At 39.3% G+C, this 14,534-nt stretch overlaps 1 protein-coding gene across 2 annotated transcripts; it reads right to left on the bottom strand.

Annotated features, from left to right (window-relative positions):
• Window positions 1-927: 927 nt before the first annotated feature.
• On the bottom strand, window positions 928-8,764 carry rcn3 (reticulocalbin 3, EF-hand calcium binding domain). 2 transcript variants are annotated; one of them, XM_084744114.1, is made up of 7 exons: window positions 8,541-8,764; window positions 8,093-8,286; window positions 7,089-7,261; window positions 6,521-6,581; window positions 6,315-6,406; window positions 5,223-5,330; window positions 928-1,607 (listed from the first exon to the last, which is right to left on the bottom strand). In XM_084744114.1, exons 1-7 carry the CDS (start codon window positions 8,756-8,758, stop codon window positions 1,500-1,502), a joined length of 954 nt encoding a protein of 317 aa, XP_084600240.1. In that variant the 5' UTR covers window positions 8,759-8,764; the 3' UTR covers window positions 928-1,499. The 2 variants fall into 2 exon arrangements, with proteins under 2 accessions (XP_084600240.1, XP_084600239.1); XM_084744113.1 differs by lacking the exon at window positions 928-1,607 and adding an exon at window positions 3,297-4,798.
• Window positions 8,765-14,534: the final 5,770 nt, after the last annotated feature.

The raw sequence follows: 14,534 nt of genomic DNA, 5'->3' as shown, positions 1-14,534 counted from the left end.
TATCTTTTAAAAAGTTTATTATGGCTTCACTGACTGTGTGAGACAGAATTATTTCATTCATTCTAAAGAAGTCACTTTTCATGGACTTTTCTTCCCTGCTAAATCTCAAAGCCTGTCCTTTGTCAGATTTTGCAGAAACAGTGTGCATTCATTGTAAGACTCTACATAAGAGAATAATTAAATGGTTTGAGCTGTCAATCATAGAATCTTATGCCATTGTCTGGGTGAATACTCTCTTCTGATTGGCCGGCAGGTTCGTGTTTAAAACCGTTTAATGCACCTGTAGTTCAGCAAAACATTAATCACCATTCAAAATTCATCCCCTGCCCAACTTGTAACCATAGCAACACTAAAGAGCACAGCTGTCAAAGCTCACACCACTTCCTAACTGGCTCTATTTTTGAAGTTTCACACACCTCCAACCTATTTTATCTGATTACAATCAATATAACGTCCTTTCCCCTCATCAAAGGGGGGACGAGAGACTAATTACCGAGGTTGAGAAGAAGCAGCACCTTTTATATGATCCACAGCAGCCTTTTTATAGGAATATCCTCAAAAAGGACAAGGTTTGGAACTAAAAAAAAGAACTTTTGGGAGTTACAAGTAGGTAAACTGTCCTCCAACTATACAGAAACAAGGCCTACTTGTTCCACTTACCCAGCCATGAGCTGCACAATGTGTGGAAAGTTAAAGTAGGTTAAAGCTACTAGAAGGAGTTTTTAACTGGTTATGAAACAGTCTCTCTGTGTAACCCCCATACCAAATAAGTTGGGAAGCTGTGTAATAATTTAAAACCAAATACAATGATCAGCAAATCCTTTTCAATCTATATTCTTTTCGCTAAAGTACAAGGCAAGATATTTACTGTTCAGTCTGGTCAACTTTATTGTTTTTTGTAAATATACTCTCACAATGCAGCACTTTACAAAAACATTGGGACAGGGGCAACAAAAGACTGGAAAAGTTTGAGGAATGTTCAGAAAACACCTGTGTGGAACATTTCCACAGGAAAACAGGTTAATTGGTAGCAGGACAGTATCATGACTGGGCATTTTTAAAGGGACGTCCAGCAGTTTAAGAACAATGTTTTCAAAGCACAGTTGCTCAGAATTTAGGGACTTCACCATCTTTAATCCATAATATCATTAAAAGATTCAGAGAAGTCTCTGCACATATGGGGCAAGGCTGAAAACCAACCAATGCCTGTGACCTTTGACCTCTCAGACAGTACTGCATTAAAAATGATTCAATTAAAGATATTTCTACATGAGCACACTCTGGAAAGAGCTATATAAATGTAAGTTCAGAGATAAAATTCACTATGCATGCACAGTGTCCTCTCATCAGGTTTGCAGTGTCTCTTTAGAGCCTGACCTGCTCTTGTTGATTAAGTCATACTTGACTGTCCAGCCTGAGAGGATGTCATCATGTTCGTTAGCTTAGCATGTTTGCATTTATGAAAGACATAATTCCTCTTGTGCTGCGGTAGACAGTTTTCACAGTTCATCATGGTCCTCCACCTTCATCCCTCCATAGTCAGTGATGGTGCTGGTCTTAATGTAGTCCATCTTGTCGAGCAGCTCAGACAGTGTGAGGAGGCCGTCCTGACATGCGGAGCAGAGGACAGGAAGGGACGTAAATACAGTGGATGCATAATGGCTTTGAAGGGTTAGAAAAGGACAGAGAGGCCAGATGAAAAAAAATACTTTGTGATTTTCAGTGCAGCCAAATAACTAGAGATGAAAAGTCTGTTTGTTTTATCTGAGTGGGTTTTAAAAGCATCCTTGTTCTGCCAATTACATTTTGATCCAAAATTTAAATTCTTGGAGCTGCACCACCACACACATTATTTCAGCCCGTTTGCACAAATCACTGTAGAGCGTATCAGAGGAGGCAAAACTACACACATTCTCTACTTAAATAGAAATACAGAAACTTGTGCAAAAAAGACATAAAAGTAGAGGTACTGATTTAACTTCTTTACTCAAGTAAAAGTGAAAAAGTTCAGGCTCTAAAGTGAATTGTAAGTATAAAAGTAAAAAGTCGTCCTCTGAAGGACATTTCTACTGACTCCACGTCTTTTTGCTCTTGTTCTTTAATGCTGTTTTTCATCTTCGTCTTTTTCGTCTTGTTTTGTGCTTTACATTGTTTTTCGTCCTGTTGACTTTTTCGTCTTTCTACATAATTTTTTCGTCTTGTTACGTCTTTTTCGTCTTATGTCCTTTCAGCTTGTTAGGTCTTATGTCTTATGACTCGTCTTTTTGCTCTTGTTCTTTAACGCTGTTTTTCATGTCTTTTTCATCCTGTGTTTTTTGTCTTTTCATGTAATTTTTTGTCTTGTTATGTCTTGTTACATTGTTTTTCGTCTTATTATGTCTCTTCATTCGCTTATGTCTGTCACACTGTTTTTTGTCATGTTTTTCGTCTATGTATTTTTCTCATCTTGTTACATCTTATGTCTTATTACATCTTTTTTGTCTTGTTATGTCTTTCACATTGTTTTTCGTCCTGTTTTTTGACATTTTTTTGTCTTTTTGCATCTTGTTACGTTGTTTGTCATCCTGTTACATCTTTTATGTTGTCTTTTGTCTTGTATACCCTTTTTCATCAGTCACACCTTTTTTGTTGTCATGTCCTGTTACATTGTTTTTCCTCTTGTCGCGCCTTTTTTGTCTTGTTACGTCTTTTACGTTGTTTTTCATCTATTTCTTCTGTTGCATCTTTTTTGCCCTGCTACATCTTCTACATAATCCTTTGTCTTGTGGTCTTTTTTTACGTTAATTTTTCATCATGTTAAGTCTTGTTTGATGTTACGTAGTTTTTCATTTTGTTGCTTCTTTTTTTGTTTTGTGACATTGTTTTTGTCTTGTACCATCTGATGTGTGTGATATGCACTAATAGACACACCAAGGAACTGTTGCGGTTAAAATCAGTCTCGATGTTGGATCTTGATGTTGGATCAGGATCAGTACACAATGATGCAAACTAAAAATAATCAATAATTCCCCTCAAATGCTTTGAAACTTAAGTAACGAGTTTGTCTTGAAAATGTAAGGAGTAGAAAGTACAGATATTTGTGTTCAAATGTAGGGAGAAAAAGTAAAAAGTTGTCAGTAATTAAATACTCAAGTACAGATACCTGAAAAATCTACAATCATAGATCATTTGCCTTTACTCCCTTAGTAATTATAGCCACATTACTAATACTTATTCATCAAAAATCTCATTGTGTTGACATTTTGTGAAAGCAGCAACAGTCATAGAGTGGTTAGTGCAAAATAACAAAACTTGGGTAGAAAAAACAAGATTTATTTCATCGTCAAACCCCAAAAAGTCAATAACACGCCTTTTCCATTCCAATTTTGCATTTTATACACTAAACAACAAATGTTTGCAAATGTTCACATGCTTTCTGACATACAGCTGCTGTCAGGTAGAAACCTCATATTTAACCAATGAAAAGTATTAAAGAGGAACAAACTTTGACGGCACAGTGTTCAATTATTTTTAAGCCTCTGTAAACACAAATCCACTACAGTTTTAGAACAATATAATTTAGGGTCTTTTGTACATAACAGTAAGCATTTAATTAAGTTTTTGTACACTTTCCTGTTTTGGGTTTGAATTGGTGTGTTTGCAGTCAGAAATTTATTGCGAAAATCACACAATTATCTCCACAAACCACTCATAACAAATCCATGTCCGTAACAAAACTTCTCTGCTCCTGCCTACATTTTCACAACTTTACTTTGCTGTTAGACAGCCTTTACCATTGAAAACAATTCTATTCATTTTCCATCGCAGGACACGGGAGCCGCTGATCTACCGCTGCCTCGATAGTAACATTAATTCGGACCCTGACAAACGCCCAACTATAACACAAACTAACTGACAAACACAAACTCCTACAACTCCTGTGTCCTGCGAGGTCAAAAGGCTTCCTCTCCGCAGCAGGACATTTCTGAGCTTCTGTGTTGGGACTCCTGAGGCAGCTGTCAATCAAACGTGAGCCGACACCCCCACACACTACTGAAAAACGGTTTTAAACCTCAAAACGTTTTTGAACCAGGTTTTCCACTAGTTATGAACATTTATTGTCACTCAGATGTTTGTGGATGCTTAATAAGAAACTAAACTTTGATATGTATGCATCTTTACTATTTTGAGCCAATTTTTCAGAGGCTTTAAAAAACACTTTTTCTTTTTTCATCTCCGGAAGAGTAATGGTTTTTGACATAGGTTTCCGCCTGGCAGCAGCGATATGTAACCGTGCGTGCCTCAGATGAAAGCTGTTGGCTGTTTTTTATTACATAAGATCAATTACATCATCATGTGTTGAGACCACAGAGAAAAAAAACATCGTCTCAGCTGGATGTCAGTGCATCTTGGCCAGGATCCTCACTTTGTCATTTTGATAGTTTGGAGATACACAGTTTTCGCTGGCCGACAGCAATGTGTTATGTGTGTGTGCATGTGGCATCATCATGAGTATTATCTGTATTTACATACACAGTATGTGAGTGCATGATGAATTTGAATGGATGTGGATGAGAAGGTGTGTATGTGAGTGTGCAGGGTCCCTGATAGTCAGAACCTTACTTCACTGACTTTACTGAGTCCCAAACCACTGTAACAGAATCCTCCATAGTAAGTGAATTGTGAACTCGAATCAGCTGATGACAGCTCATCAAAGTTCATCGTGTCTCTTCGTTAAATCTTCCCCGTAATTGGTCGCCTGGCTGCCCACAAACATGTTCCAGTTGGCCAGAATCTCCTTCTTGGTTATTTTCTCGTCCTGTTGATTCCACGCAGCATTGATTCAGTGATTTGTGATTGATAAGAAAGAGGAGGAGGAGAAGGAGGAGGAAGAGAAAGAAAGACAGAGAGAAGAATTAATTAATAATTATCAAACAATTACCCCAATTATTTACACCATGTCATCTAATATAATACAGAAAAGTGATGTGTTGTCAGTAACTTTCTACACACCTGTACCTGTCTTAATGTTATTATCTATTACAATAATTACATTGTTGTCAGGTTTGGAGAGTAACGGGATTGTGTAATCTGGATACAAAAGAGGTAACTGTATTCCATTTCAGTTACAGATAAAAAAAGACATTACCAGATTACAGATACATTTAGTAAAAATGAGGATTATTAGTGTCATATGTGTGTGTGTGTGTGTGTGTGTGGTGTGTGAGCAGCGACAGGTCTACCTTGTCTGTGTCCGTCTCATGGATCAAGTGTTTGGCTTCGTTGTCAGCATGGTCAACCTCTCCTGGTAAAATCCATCGGGCCACCTCGTTGTCATCCAGGTAGCCGTCCTGTGAGAACACACGACCGAATTACTGAGGAAGTGACAAAACAGTCATTGTCACTGTTCACAGGACAGAAAACACAGATCACAACTTTTGGCTGTTCAATGACTTCAATCATTCATCCACTACCCAACATGTAACCATAGCAACATTAAAGAGCACAGCTGTCACAGCTCACACCACTTCCTAATGTGAATGAGTGAACAGCTGATTGGTTCAGTTTTCCTAAATGAAGACATCCTAACCTGCTCCGAGTTGCTTGCCTGGAAACACTCGTCCTGGCTATATTTCAGCCGAGTTCCACACACCTCCAATCTGTTTTATCTGGTTAAAATGGATTGATGACATCCTTGAGGTTTGTGTTTCAAAGCTATCAGAACAGTCAAAGGGAGGACGAGAGACTAATTAATGAGGTTGAGAAGAAGCAGCACCTTTTATATGATCCACAGCAGCCTTTTTTATGGGAATATCCTTGAAAAGGGCAGAGTTTGGGAACTTTTGGGAGTAATTAAACTTTCCTCCTGCTATATAGAAGCAAGGCTGATTTCAGAAAATTCTGTTAGTTACGAACAAAGAACTCTGACACATAATATACTCATCTAGAGAGGAGGAATCTCAAGTGCGCTGCTGTGACATCAACTAGAATTATTCCTTCTTATGACAGTCAGCTCTTGATGCATAACTTTCAATTTTGAGTGCAAAACTTTCACAAAAAAAAAAAAAAATCAGTGAATCTTTTATTTCATATTGTTGGTAAGTCACCATGGTATAAGCAGGATAATGAACTTGTAGTTGTGCTTTAAGTGGTTTGAAGTCACTTTGAAGAGGTGACCACCCTCTGCTTTGTGTTACTTAATGCACACCTACTCAGTTGTCCCTTACATATATCATATATCACAGAATATCCTAAAAATATTGAGATATTATACTGTATATAAGTGACCAAAACTGATTAAACACTCCAAGTTTGAATATCTGAGCAGCTTTTACCTTGTTGGTGTCTCTGAACTCGCTAAAATGTTTCTTCTCTGTCTGGACCCACTCAGGCTCACTCTCCCCGTTCTCTGCTGTGTACATGTCACCTGTGGAGCAGCAGCACACACACACACACACACACGTGTTCAGGACACAGCTCCTCCAGGTTGGGAGTGCAGGTGGTAGGTGGCTGAAGATAAAATGGAAGGGACGTCACCTACCGATGTACTCATCTAAGTTGATCTTGCCGTCCCCATTCTTATCGATGTCTTCCACAGTTTCCTAAATGACAAAAATGGACAAGTTGTCACAGTGGTCCACTCCTGCTAAACAGATGCTCGTAAGGAGAAGGGGGCGGTGAAAAGTGTCAAGGCAAGGAGCATTATGGGCAAGCAAGGCTGTGCCTCTTATACAAGATCGCATTAATGACTTAATTAAGGATTTAATGTGTAGGTATGCAAGTTAAAGAGAATTGGTAGCTGTTAGCTGCAGCCCTAAAAACACTATTTTAGTCTAAACAATTGGATTACATTACTGACTACATTTTTTAACATGTAATCAGTAACTGTATCAGAATATATTTGTAAAGTAACCAACCCAACCCTGGTGAAAACACACTGTAGGTGCAGAGTTTGCATGATTGGTTTATCAGTCCGTTTGCACAACAATCCATCCAGTAGATGTTGAGATACTTTAGTCAGGATCAATTTAACGGACTGACCAATGATATTGCAGAACATGGCTGAAAATACACATTAAAGTTCGTGGAGGTTGGAGAGCAGAATCTACCTGCACTACCACATGGTGCATGTAATCGAACTCCTCGGGGTGAAGGAAGGCAGTGAACTCCTCTCGTGTGGCGATGCCGTCCCCGTCTTTGTCGGCCGCCTTGAAGCGCCTCTCGTCGCGGACGAGCATGGACTTGTAGGTGGCCTTGTCCTCAACGTCATCAAACTCCTCATCTGAAAGAAAAGATTCAAGTTTCAGCACCATGGCATTCTAGTGTTCTATACAGACAGTGTTTACTCAAGTTTTTCTGTCGAAACAGATACAGATTTATTCCTAAAAAGTTGGTTTTTTTTAATAGCAATCATTACAACCCACTATATTGTCCATGAATAATACATGTTGTCTGGCTTCAATCTCCTCTACCATCGTTGTGATCTCGTCTTCCAAACAGTTTACTTTTTTCTTTTGGTCTTCACCGTACATTTTTGAGTTTTGAGTCGAATTTAACTCTTAACTTTCTGAAAAGCTCTAAAAATGTTGCCATCATATAATCTTCTCATGATTTAAAAATGTATTTTTCTTCTAGTTTGGGTGCTTGAAAATAAATGCCAATGAATCGATGATGAAAATAATAGCCCTAAAAACACTATATTAGGCTGGTAGATATGATTATTTCAAAATGTAAAGTTTGAGTTTAATACAAAACTCAAAAATTGAGTGAAAGACAGCTGCCTTGAAATTATGTATCTTTCTTTTTTACAGTGTTCCTGATGAAACCCTCATTTTTGCTTCATCATGTATATAACAGAAATCATTGATTGTAAGACAGGTGATGTCGATAATTTAAGTTTAAATTTATAGATCACAGATTGGTGTTTAAGTTACAGATTTTCTTCTCAGAACCTACTCAAGCAAAGTTTTTCCATGTTCAGGATCTTTTATGAATCAAACTTTGCACATTGTCACAAACAATCTTAGAAAACTAAGAATATTTTTTTTAAGATGAGGCCCCAAGTCCAAAAAAAATGGAGATGAAAGATTTTGTTCATCTTTCACTCAGTTACCCAGATAGTATCCGTAGGTGGTGTTTTTGTACTCCTCCCAGCCGATCTTGCCGTCCTGGTTCTTGTCGTAGTCGTGCCAGTGTTTGTTCACGTTGTCCTCGATGTATCTCCTCTGGCGGTGTTTGATCCAGTAGTGCAGCTCTGTGTGGCTGACGTAGCCGTCCTTGTTGGTGTCGATCCGGTCCACGATCTTCCTGTTGGGACAGGTGGGGTCAAGGTCAGGAATGAGGTGGTGTGAATGAACCAGCACCTTTTTCTGTCACTTTATGGACCGAACAACTAATCGATTAATCGGGAAAATGATGAACTTATTAATAGACAATGAATATAATCGTTAGTTATAACCCTAGTGCTGATGCTGTGAAAAATGAATATTGAAAGCATTTCAAATATCCAGCGTCAACATATAAATATGTCTGAACACTAGTCCGATGTCAGGAAAACCTACGCCAGTCTCTCTTTGCTCTCCTCAGGGGTCAGCTGGTCGAAGGTCTTGGCCTCCTCCTTGCCCAGGAAAGCCTCGTGGTCGTACTGGAAGCCGTGAGCGTCGTCGTGGACGTGGTCGCTCAGGCCGGCGTGGTGATGGACGCGCTTCTCCTGAGCCGGCACGGCAAAGGCAGCGACAGCCAGGACGCAGAGGGACGCTAGTGACTTCAATAGCATCATAATGGTCTGGCGGGTGGACGGAATGGAGACAGAAAATAACGGCAGAGGAAAAATAAATCAGAGGTGAGGATTGTGGGGGAAAATACTCAACCAATTAAAGATGATAGTAATAATCATTATTTGCAGCCCTAAAAACACTATATTAGGCTAAACAATTATATATAGAGGTAATCCAAAAGTAAAAGAAAGTAATCAAGTGACATTACTTTAATATTGTCATACTTGGATACATTAGTGAGTACATTTTTTTAACAGGTAACTGAAATACGTTTTTAAAGTAACCCTCCCAACTCTGGTCATTCATAAACTGACCGGATGTCATTTCTGACAATAAAGTTTATTTAAAACTATTAACCATCCTGCCTGCATTACATGTCTTTGTTAAATGTGTTTGATTAGATTATTTGAGGAATCATTGCCGTGTCAGCCGATATATTTTTTTACTCCCTAATATCGTTATCAGACCTCAAAAATCCAGTATGGGTCGGGCCCTACAAAAAGACTAATAACACAAGTAAAAACTTACAGTATTAAACATTATGACATGATCTAAAACACTGTAGAGCAGGACTGGCAGCTCAGTTTTACTTTTGCAGTTGTGATTGAAATGCTCAGTCTGCTGCTTGCAGCGCCTCCCAGAGGTCAGTGGGAATAAAGCCTGAGAAGTGCCTCCTGGCATCTCCCCCCCTCTGACAGTAACCAGGTCAGACTCATTTGGGGTTTAGCCTGTTTATTTCTTACTGTGGTCACCATGCCAACTATTCACAGCAGCTTCTCCCTGAGGCTGCACTTCTGATAGGTGGAATGTCAGCATGCTTTTATTGAGAGTTCTCTCTGTTGCTGTTGAGTTTACTAAGAAGATTCCTACCACTTCAACATATTCAAGTAGGGGAGACCGGGGGCAATTGGAACATATTTTACATACAAAACATATGTCCACTAATTAAAAAAAACCCTCCAGTGAAGATCCTGCTTTTAACCTTGTTAACATGTCCATGTGATGTTGCTGGACATATGACATCATTAACCTAAGGAACCAATGCTGTTAATTGAGGGGGTGGGACTATACATGTCATAAGCGGCAATGCCCAGCCCACAGGAGGAGCCAGCTGTAGCTAGTTATCTAAGACATTTTAGCAACAGATTAGAGATTAGAGCAGAAGAAAGATTCATTTTATTGTTTAAATTAATTAATTTGTTTAGAAATATAATTTATTAGTCCCTAATTTCAGAGAAATACATGATAGTGTAAAGCTAAAGGTTCTACTAGAAGAGGGGTATGCAGCACATTTATTGAATTGAATTAATATGTAATACTCTTTTTTTATTGTATCATTAGCAGTTTGGCAATACTGTTCATAAAACATTCATGTCAATGAATCATACTGAATTGAAATTGAAGTGTTACAGTGTTGCCCCCGATCTCGCAGCCGTGATGAAATCTATGCTCAGGAGCAACACCTATATTGGTTTAGTTTGTTCATGTTTTCTTGTACCAATAACCTTGAGATAAAATGGGTGTAAATTTTAATTTGCAGCCACCTACACATTAGACAGCTGTAGAAACACACTGTGCATCCACAAGGTAACTCAGAGGTGAAATGATCCTGCTCCTGAGGGAGTATCCTACTGAGCATGTGCCAAGTGTCATCAGTCTAGCTTGTTTCTGATTGGAGGGATTGAGTTTGTTACAACTGCCCCCTGTTACAACTGACCCAGGTCTCCCCAAAAGCAGGGCCTGGCATGAAATCCTACTTGGCATAAATAATCATTCCTTTAGTCTTACCCACATGAATCCAATCCGAGTGCTACTTTTGCACCAGTTTGGAGGCCAAATATGATCATGTCACCAGTGCAAATAAAAATTAAACAAACACCCTGCTCTTTACTTAGAAATTCATACAGTAATAGAGCAGCAAAAGCACATCAGTGAGGAGCCCCTGGACTTACTGAGAGGGTTCACTGACGGTGGCTCTCTGTGGTCAGAACAGACAGAAAGAAAATCTTTTGTCCACTGAATCACGACACCTCCAATCCCAAGATTTCTGTCTGGATGTCTGTCATCCCTGAGTTAGAAGCTAACTTGTTCAAATAAACAGTCACTACAGTGAGATGAATGAACTTGTAGTGTCCCTCACGCCCTGCAGCCTCCATGACTCCCATCATTAACACACTCTTTTCCAGACTTTTTCCTTCATGTTGCTGGAATCATAAGCAGAGGTACATGCACTGGATTACATCTGAGCCACAGATACAAACTTGAATTAATGCTGTGAGGCGTGTAACAGAACTTTTTAGGGAAAAAAAGAACTCACCAGTTTGTTAGCAGCTTCTCTCAGCAACCCTCTTTTGAAGTTTGTGAACTGCAGCTCAGTCCGCGTTGGCACTCTGTACCTTTAAATATCAACGTCAGCGAGGCGGGACCTGCTGCTCAGTCACCCAATCACAAACGCCATACAGGAGACTCTAACCAATAAGAGATAGGACATAGTAGTAAAATCCGCAATGGTACATTGTTATTGGCTGTTATTCGCCACGTTGTCACGCAAAAGCGAGCAATTTGAGGTACGGTCGCATTACACCTCCGCCCTGTCGATGAATATTCGCTCCGCCTGCCCGGTCCTCTTTAACCGGTGGACAGTCGTGGTTGACCCGAGCTGGTACAAATACCGAAGCCGTGTTTATGCTTACGCGAGACACCGTCGCGCGTACGTACGAACCGGTACGGAGACGTGTATGCTTGAACGTGTTGTTCTTTGCAGTTTTCCCCGAAACGCCAGAGGGCGTACAGACACGGATTACGTCCCCGGTCCTTCAAATTGCATCCATGCGTCCTTTTAATGATGAGCAGAGTTCGTCTGAATCCTCCTGTGCGCACAAATCCTCCACCCTCCACCAACTGAACCATTCATTTTCTCAGATTTCAGAACAGAGTCTCCAGGTGATTTCTTTATTGTAAATTGTATTGTAAGTCTGAGTGTTTTCTTTAACGATTTACTTTAATGATCAGAGAAGCTGCCACAGACGTTCACCTGTGCGCAGCTCCTGTGCCAAGTGCGCAATTGCGCACCGTTTCTCTGTCGAGGGAAGAGACGCTTCCACCTGCGATCCTCCACTAATAATCATAATCTTAATTTTTATGAACCGGCCCGAATAATCCGCAGATCAGCTGTAACCTGAGCACCACAGACCTGCAATTAACTGAGAGTTTAAGTGGATGGTGAATTGGGAAATAAACTAAATATGAAACTTTGGAGTGAAACACTGAACTATGTTATGTTTTCAAAACCCGCTGTGTTCTGATCTATCAGATGGGTTTGATCAGCTGCTGCGTCCAATCAGTAAATAGGGAGGTGTGTCAGCCAGTCAAAAGACTTCCGTGAAGGCTGCTCTTGCGCACTTCGATCCTCGCTCCTCCGAGCCGAAATAGGAGTCCTGGGAAGTACCCATTCTGGGAATAGCGGGGGGGACGTCATCATCCAACATGGCTGCTCCCGGTGGCCACGGTGCTTGTAGCTGTTGAGAAGAATTTATCTGCTTATGACTGTTAAAAATGACAAAACCTGGTTGCTGGGCTTCTCGGTTGGTGGAGTTCACCCTCAGGTGTTGGGTCTTTGGGTCCTCAGCGGCGGTCCAGCCTGCGCTTTGCTGTGCATCTCTCTCCCTTTCCTGTCTGAACTTTGGCTATCATGTCTAATTAAAGCACCATTTAAAAAAACATGTATCATTTGAACTGCTATGTCCGCTTGTTTGTACATATACTTGATAAAATAAATGAATAAAGGCAATTTTAAAAAATGTGTTTTTAAAAAAAGACAAAGATGACGCAAGATTACGTGTTCTGTCCATTGCCTCCATGCAGAGGGACGCCTTGATGGGGCGGATGCATCCTATGGGAAATGCAGGGACAGCTTCATGTAACAGCTAAAAAGTTTTATAATTTTCTCAGGAGAAGTTGGTAAAGACAAAAGACACTTAAAACAGAGTGAATAATGGACTGAAAGTCATCAGGTGGACACAAACACGACTCTAAATGACATATGTAGCTGAATTAATAAATAAAAACTAAATAAAAAGAGCAGCTATCTGTCATTAGGGTCATTCCTCCTATTGATGACTTTTCCATTCCCATGAAGGGGGAACTTAAGAAGGTGGAAAATCTATCACAGAATGTAAGGAAATCCATATAAATATATACTTTCATTTCACCTGTTGTAATTTAATGTAATGTAAGTCACTGATACGTATAAAAGGATTTGTTGAGATAATTTACTTATCTTCTTTAGATAAACTTGAATCTTTAGAAACCAACAAAAATGTATATAAAAAATTAGTGAGTACTGACATTGAAGTGAAAGTGATTAATGATTTATCATTTATTTTCAATTGCAATCATTTAATTTTCAAACACCCAAATAATGTCAAATCAGGTTCACAGCTCTCTGCAAACAACTTTTGAAAACTTCTTAAAAATTTTATAACTGTGTCAGAATACATTTTCAAAGTAACCCTCCCAACCCTGATGATAATACAAAAAGGATTTTTCAGGTAACATCAATAACTTGTTAGTTTAGTTGTTGAGTTGTGTATTTACATTGTACCATGTGTGCCTTTAATGTAAAAATACTTTCATACTGTGTAAACATCTAAACAGCACCTTCCTGTGTTTGCTCCTTTGGCACATTCATAAAAAATATATTCAAATGTAGACACTGAGAGTTACCAGTGTAACTACAGTTCTGTGAATGGTGGGTGACCACCAGAGACAATATGTAACAGCTGGATTTCCAACATCTGTGGCAGTCAGAAAGAAAGACACACAACTCTCCACATCTGACAGATCATTTAAGTCGTATTTTTATTTCTATGTTTTTACAGATGGGCATGACTCAGTGTGGAGTCAGCATCACAGTTGTACTATAGGAGCATGGAATACAAGATGACATGGCAGATTTTTTACATATTTCTTTCAGTCTACAGAATCAGTGGATGTTCTCTGTCCCTAAACCTACCCAGATTATAAACACAGCATTGTCATATTTTAAAACAAAATTAGTTTGTACAACGTGCACAATGAAGACACAATGGGTACAAATCTTGTAAAAGTTTTGCAAATCAAGGGTTCCCTTCCAGACACAACCAAAGAATTGCTGTATGAACGCTACAGCCTGAGACTCTATTGATCGTACAACAAAGTGATCATAGACCTACATAAATAATCCAGTTATTACAATTATCATAAATTATCATCCTAACAAATCCAAGAAGAATACATATTGTACATAGTATGGTATAACAGTACCAGATTTTAATGTTTTATTCAAACACTCCTCACTTTCCCACGGCACAAACACGTGGTTTTTCCCTCACAAACAAAACTTTGTACAAAATAATAGTTGTGTGACCTGAAGCAAGGATGTTTCTTGCTATATACGGACACAGGGCCCCCAAAGCCACCAGGGGGCCCCAAACAGTGTAATACAGTGATGATTTGAGTTCAGCAGCAAATCTGCCATTCAGGATCCCCCATTTGCTGTTCAAAGTAAAGCTGCCACTGTTCAGAGATCAGTGGGGAAAACTTCAAGCATCACATCATTCACATGGGCACAGAATACTAGCAGCTAGCTGGGGTATATTTAAATATAGATTTATTTAATTATTTTAGTCTTTTTAATTATATTTTTTTCCCCAACATTTGAAATAAACATTTTAAGAAAATGCAGCATCTGTCTCATTTTGGCAGATGTTATAATGCAGATTGTGTAATTCCTGTAAG

The sequence above is a fragment of the Lutjanus erythropterus genome, chromosome 19 (assembly GCF_056507025.1).
Source record: "Lutjanus erythropterus isolate fLutEry1 chromosome 19, fLutEry1.hap2, whole genome shotgun sequence".
NCBI lineage: Eukaryota > Metazoa > Chordata > Actinopteri > Lutjaniformes > Lutjanidae > Lutjanus > Lutjanus erythropterus.
This window is presented reverse-complemented; position numbering and strand designations above follow the sequence as displayed.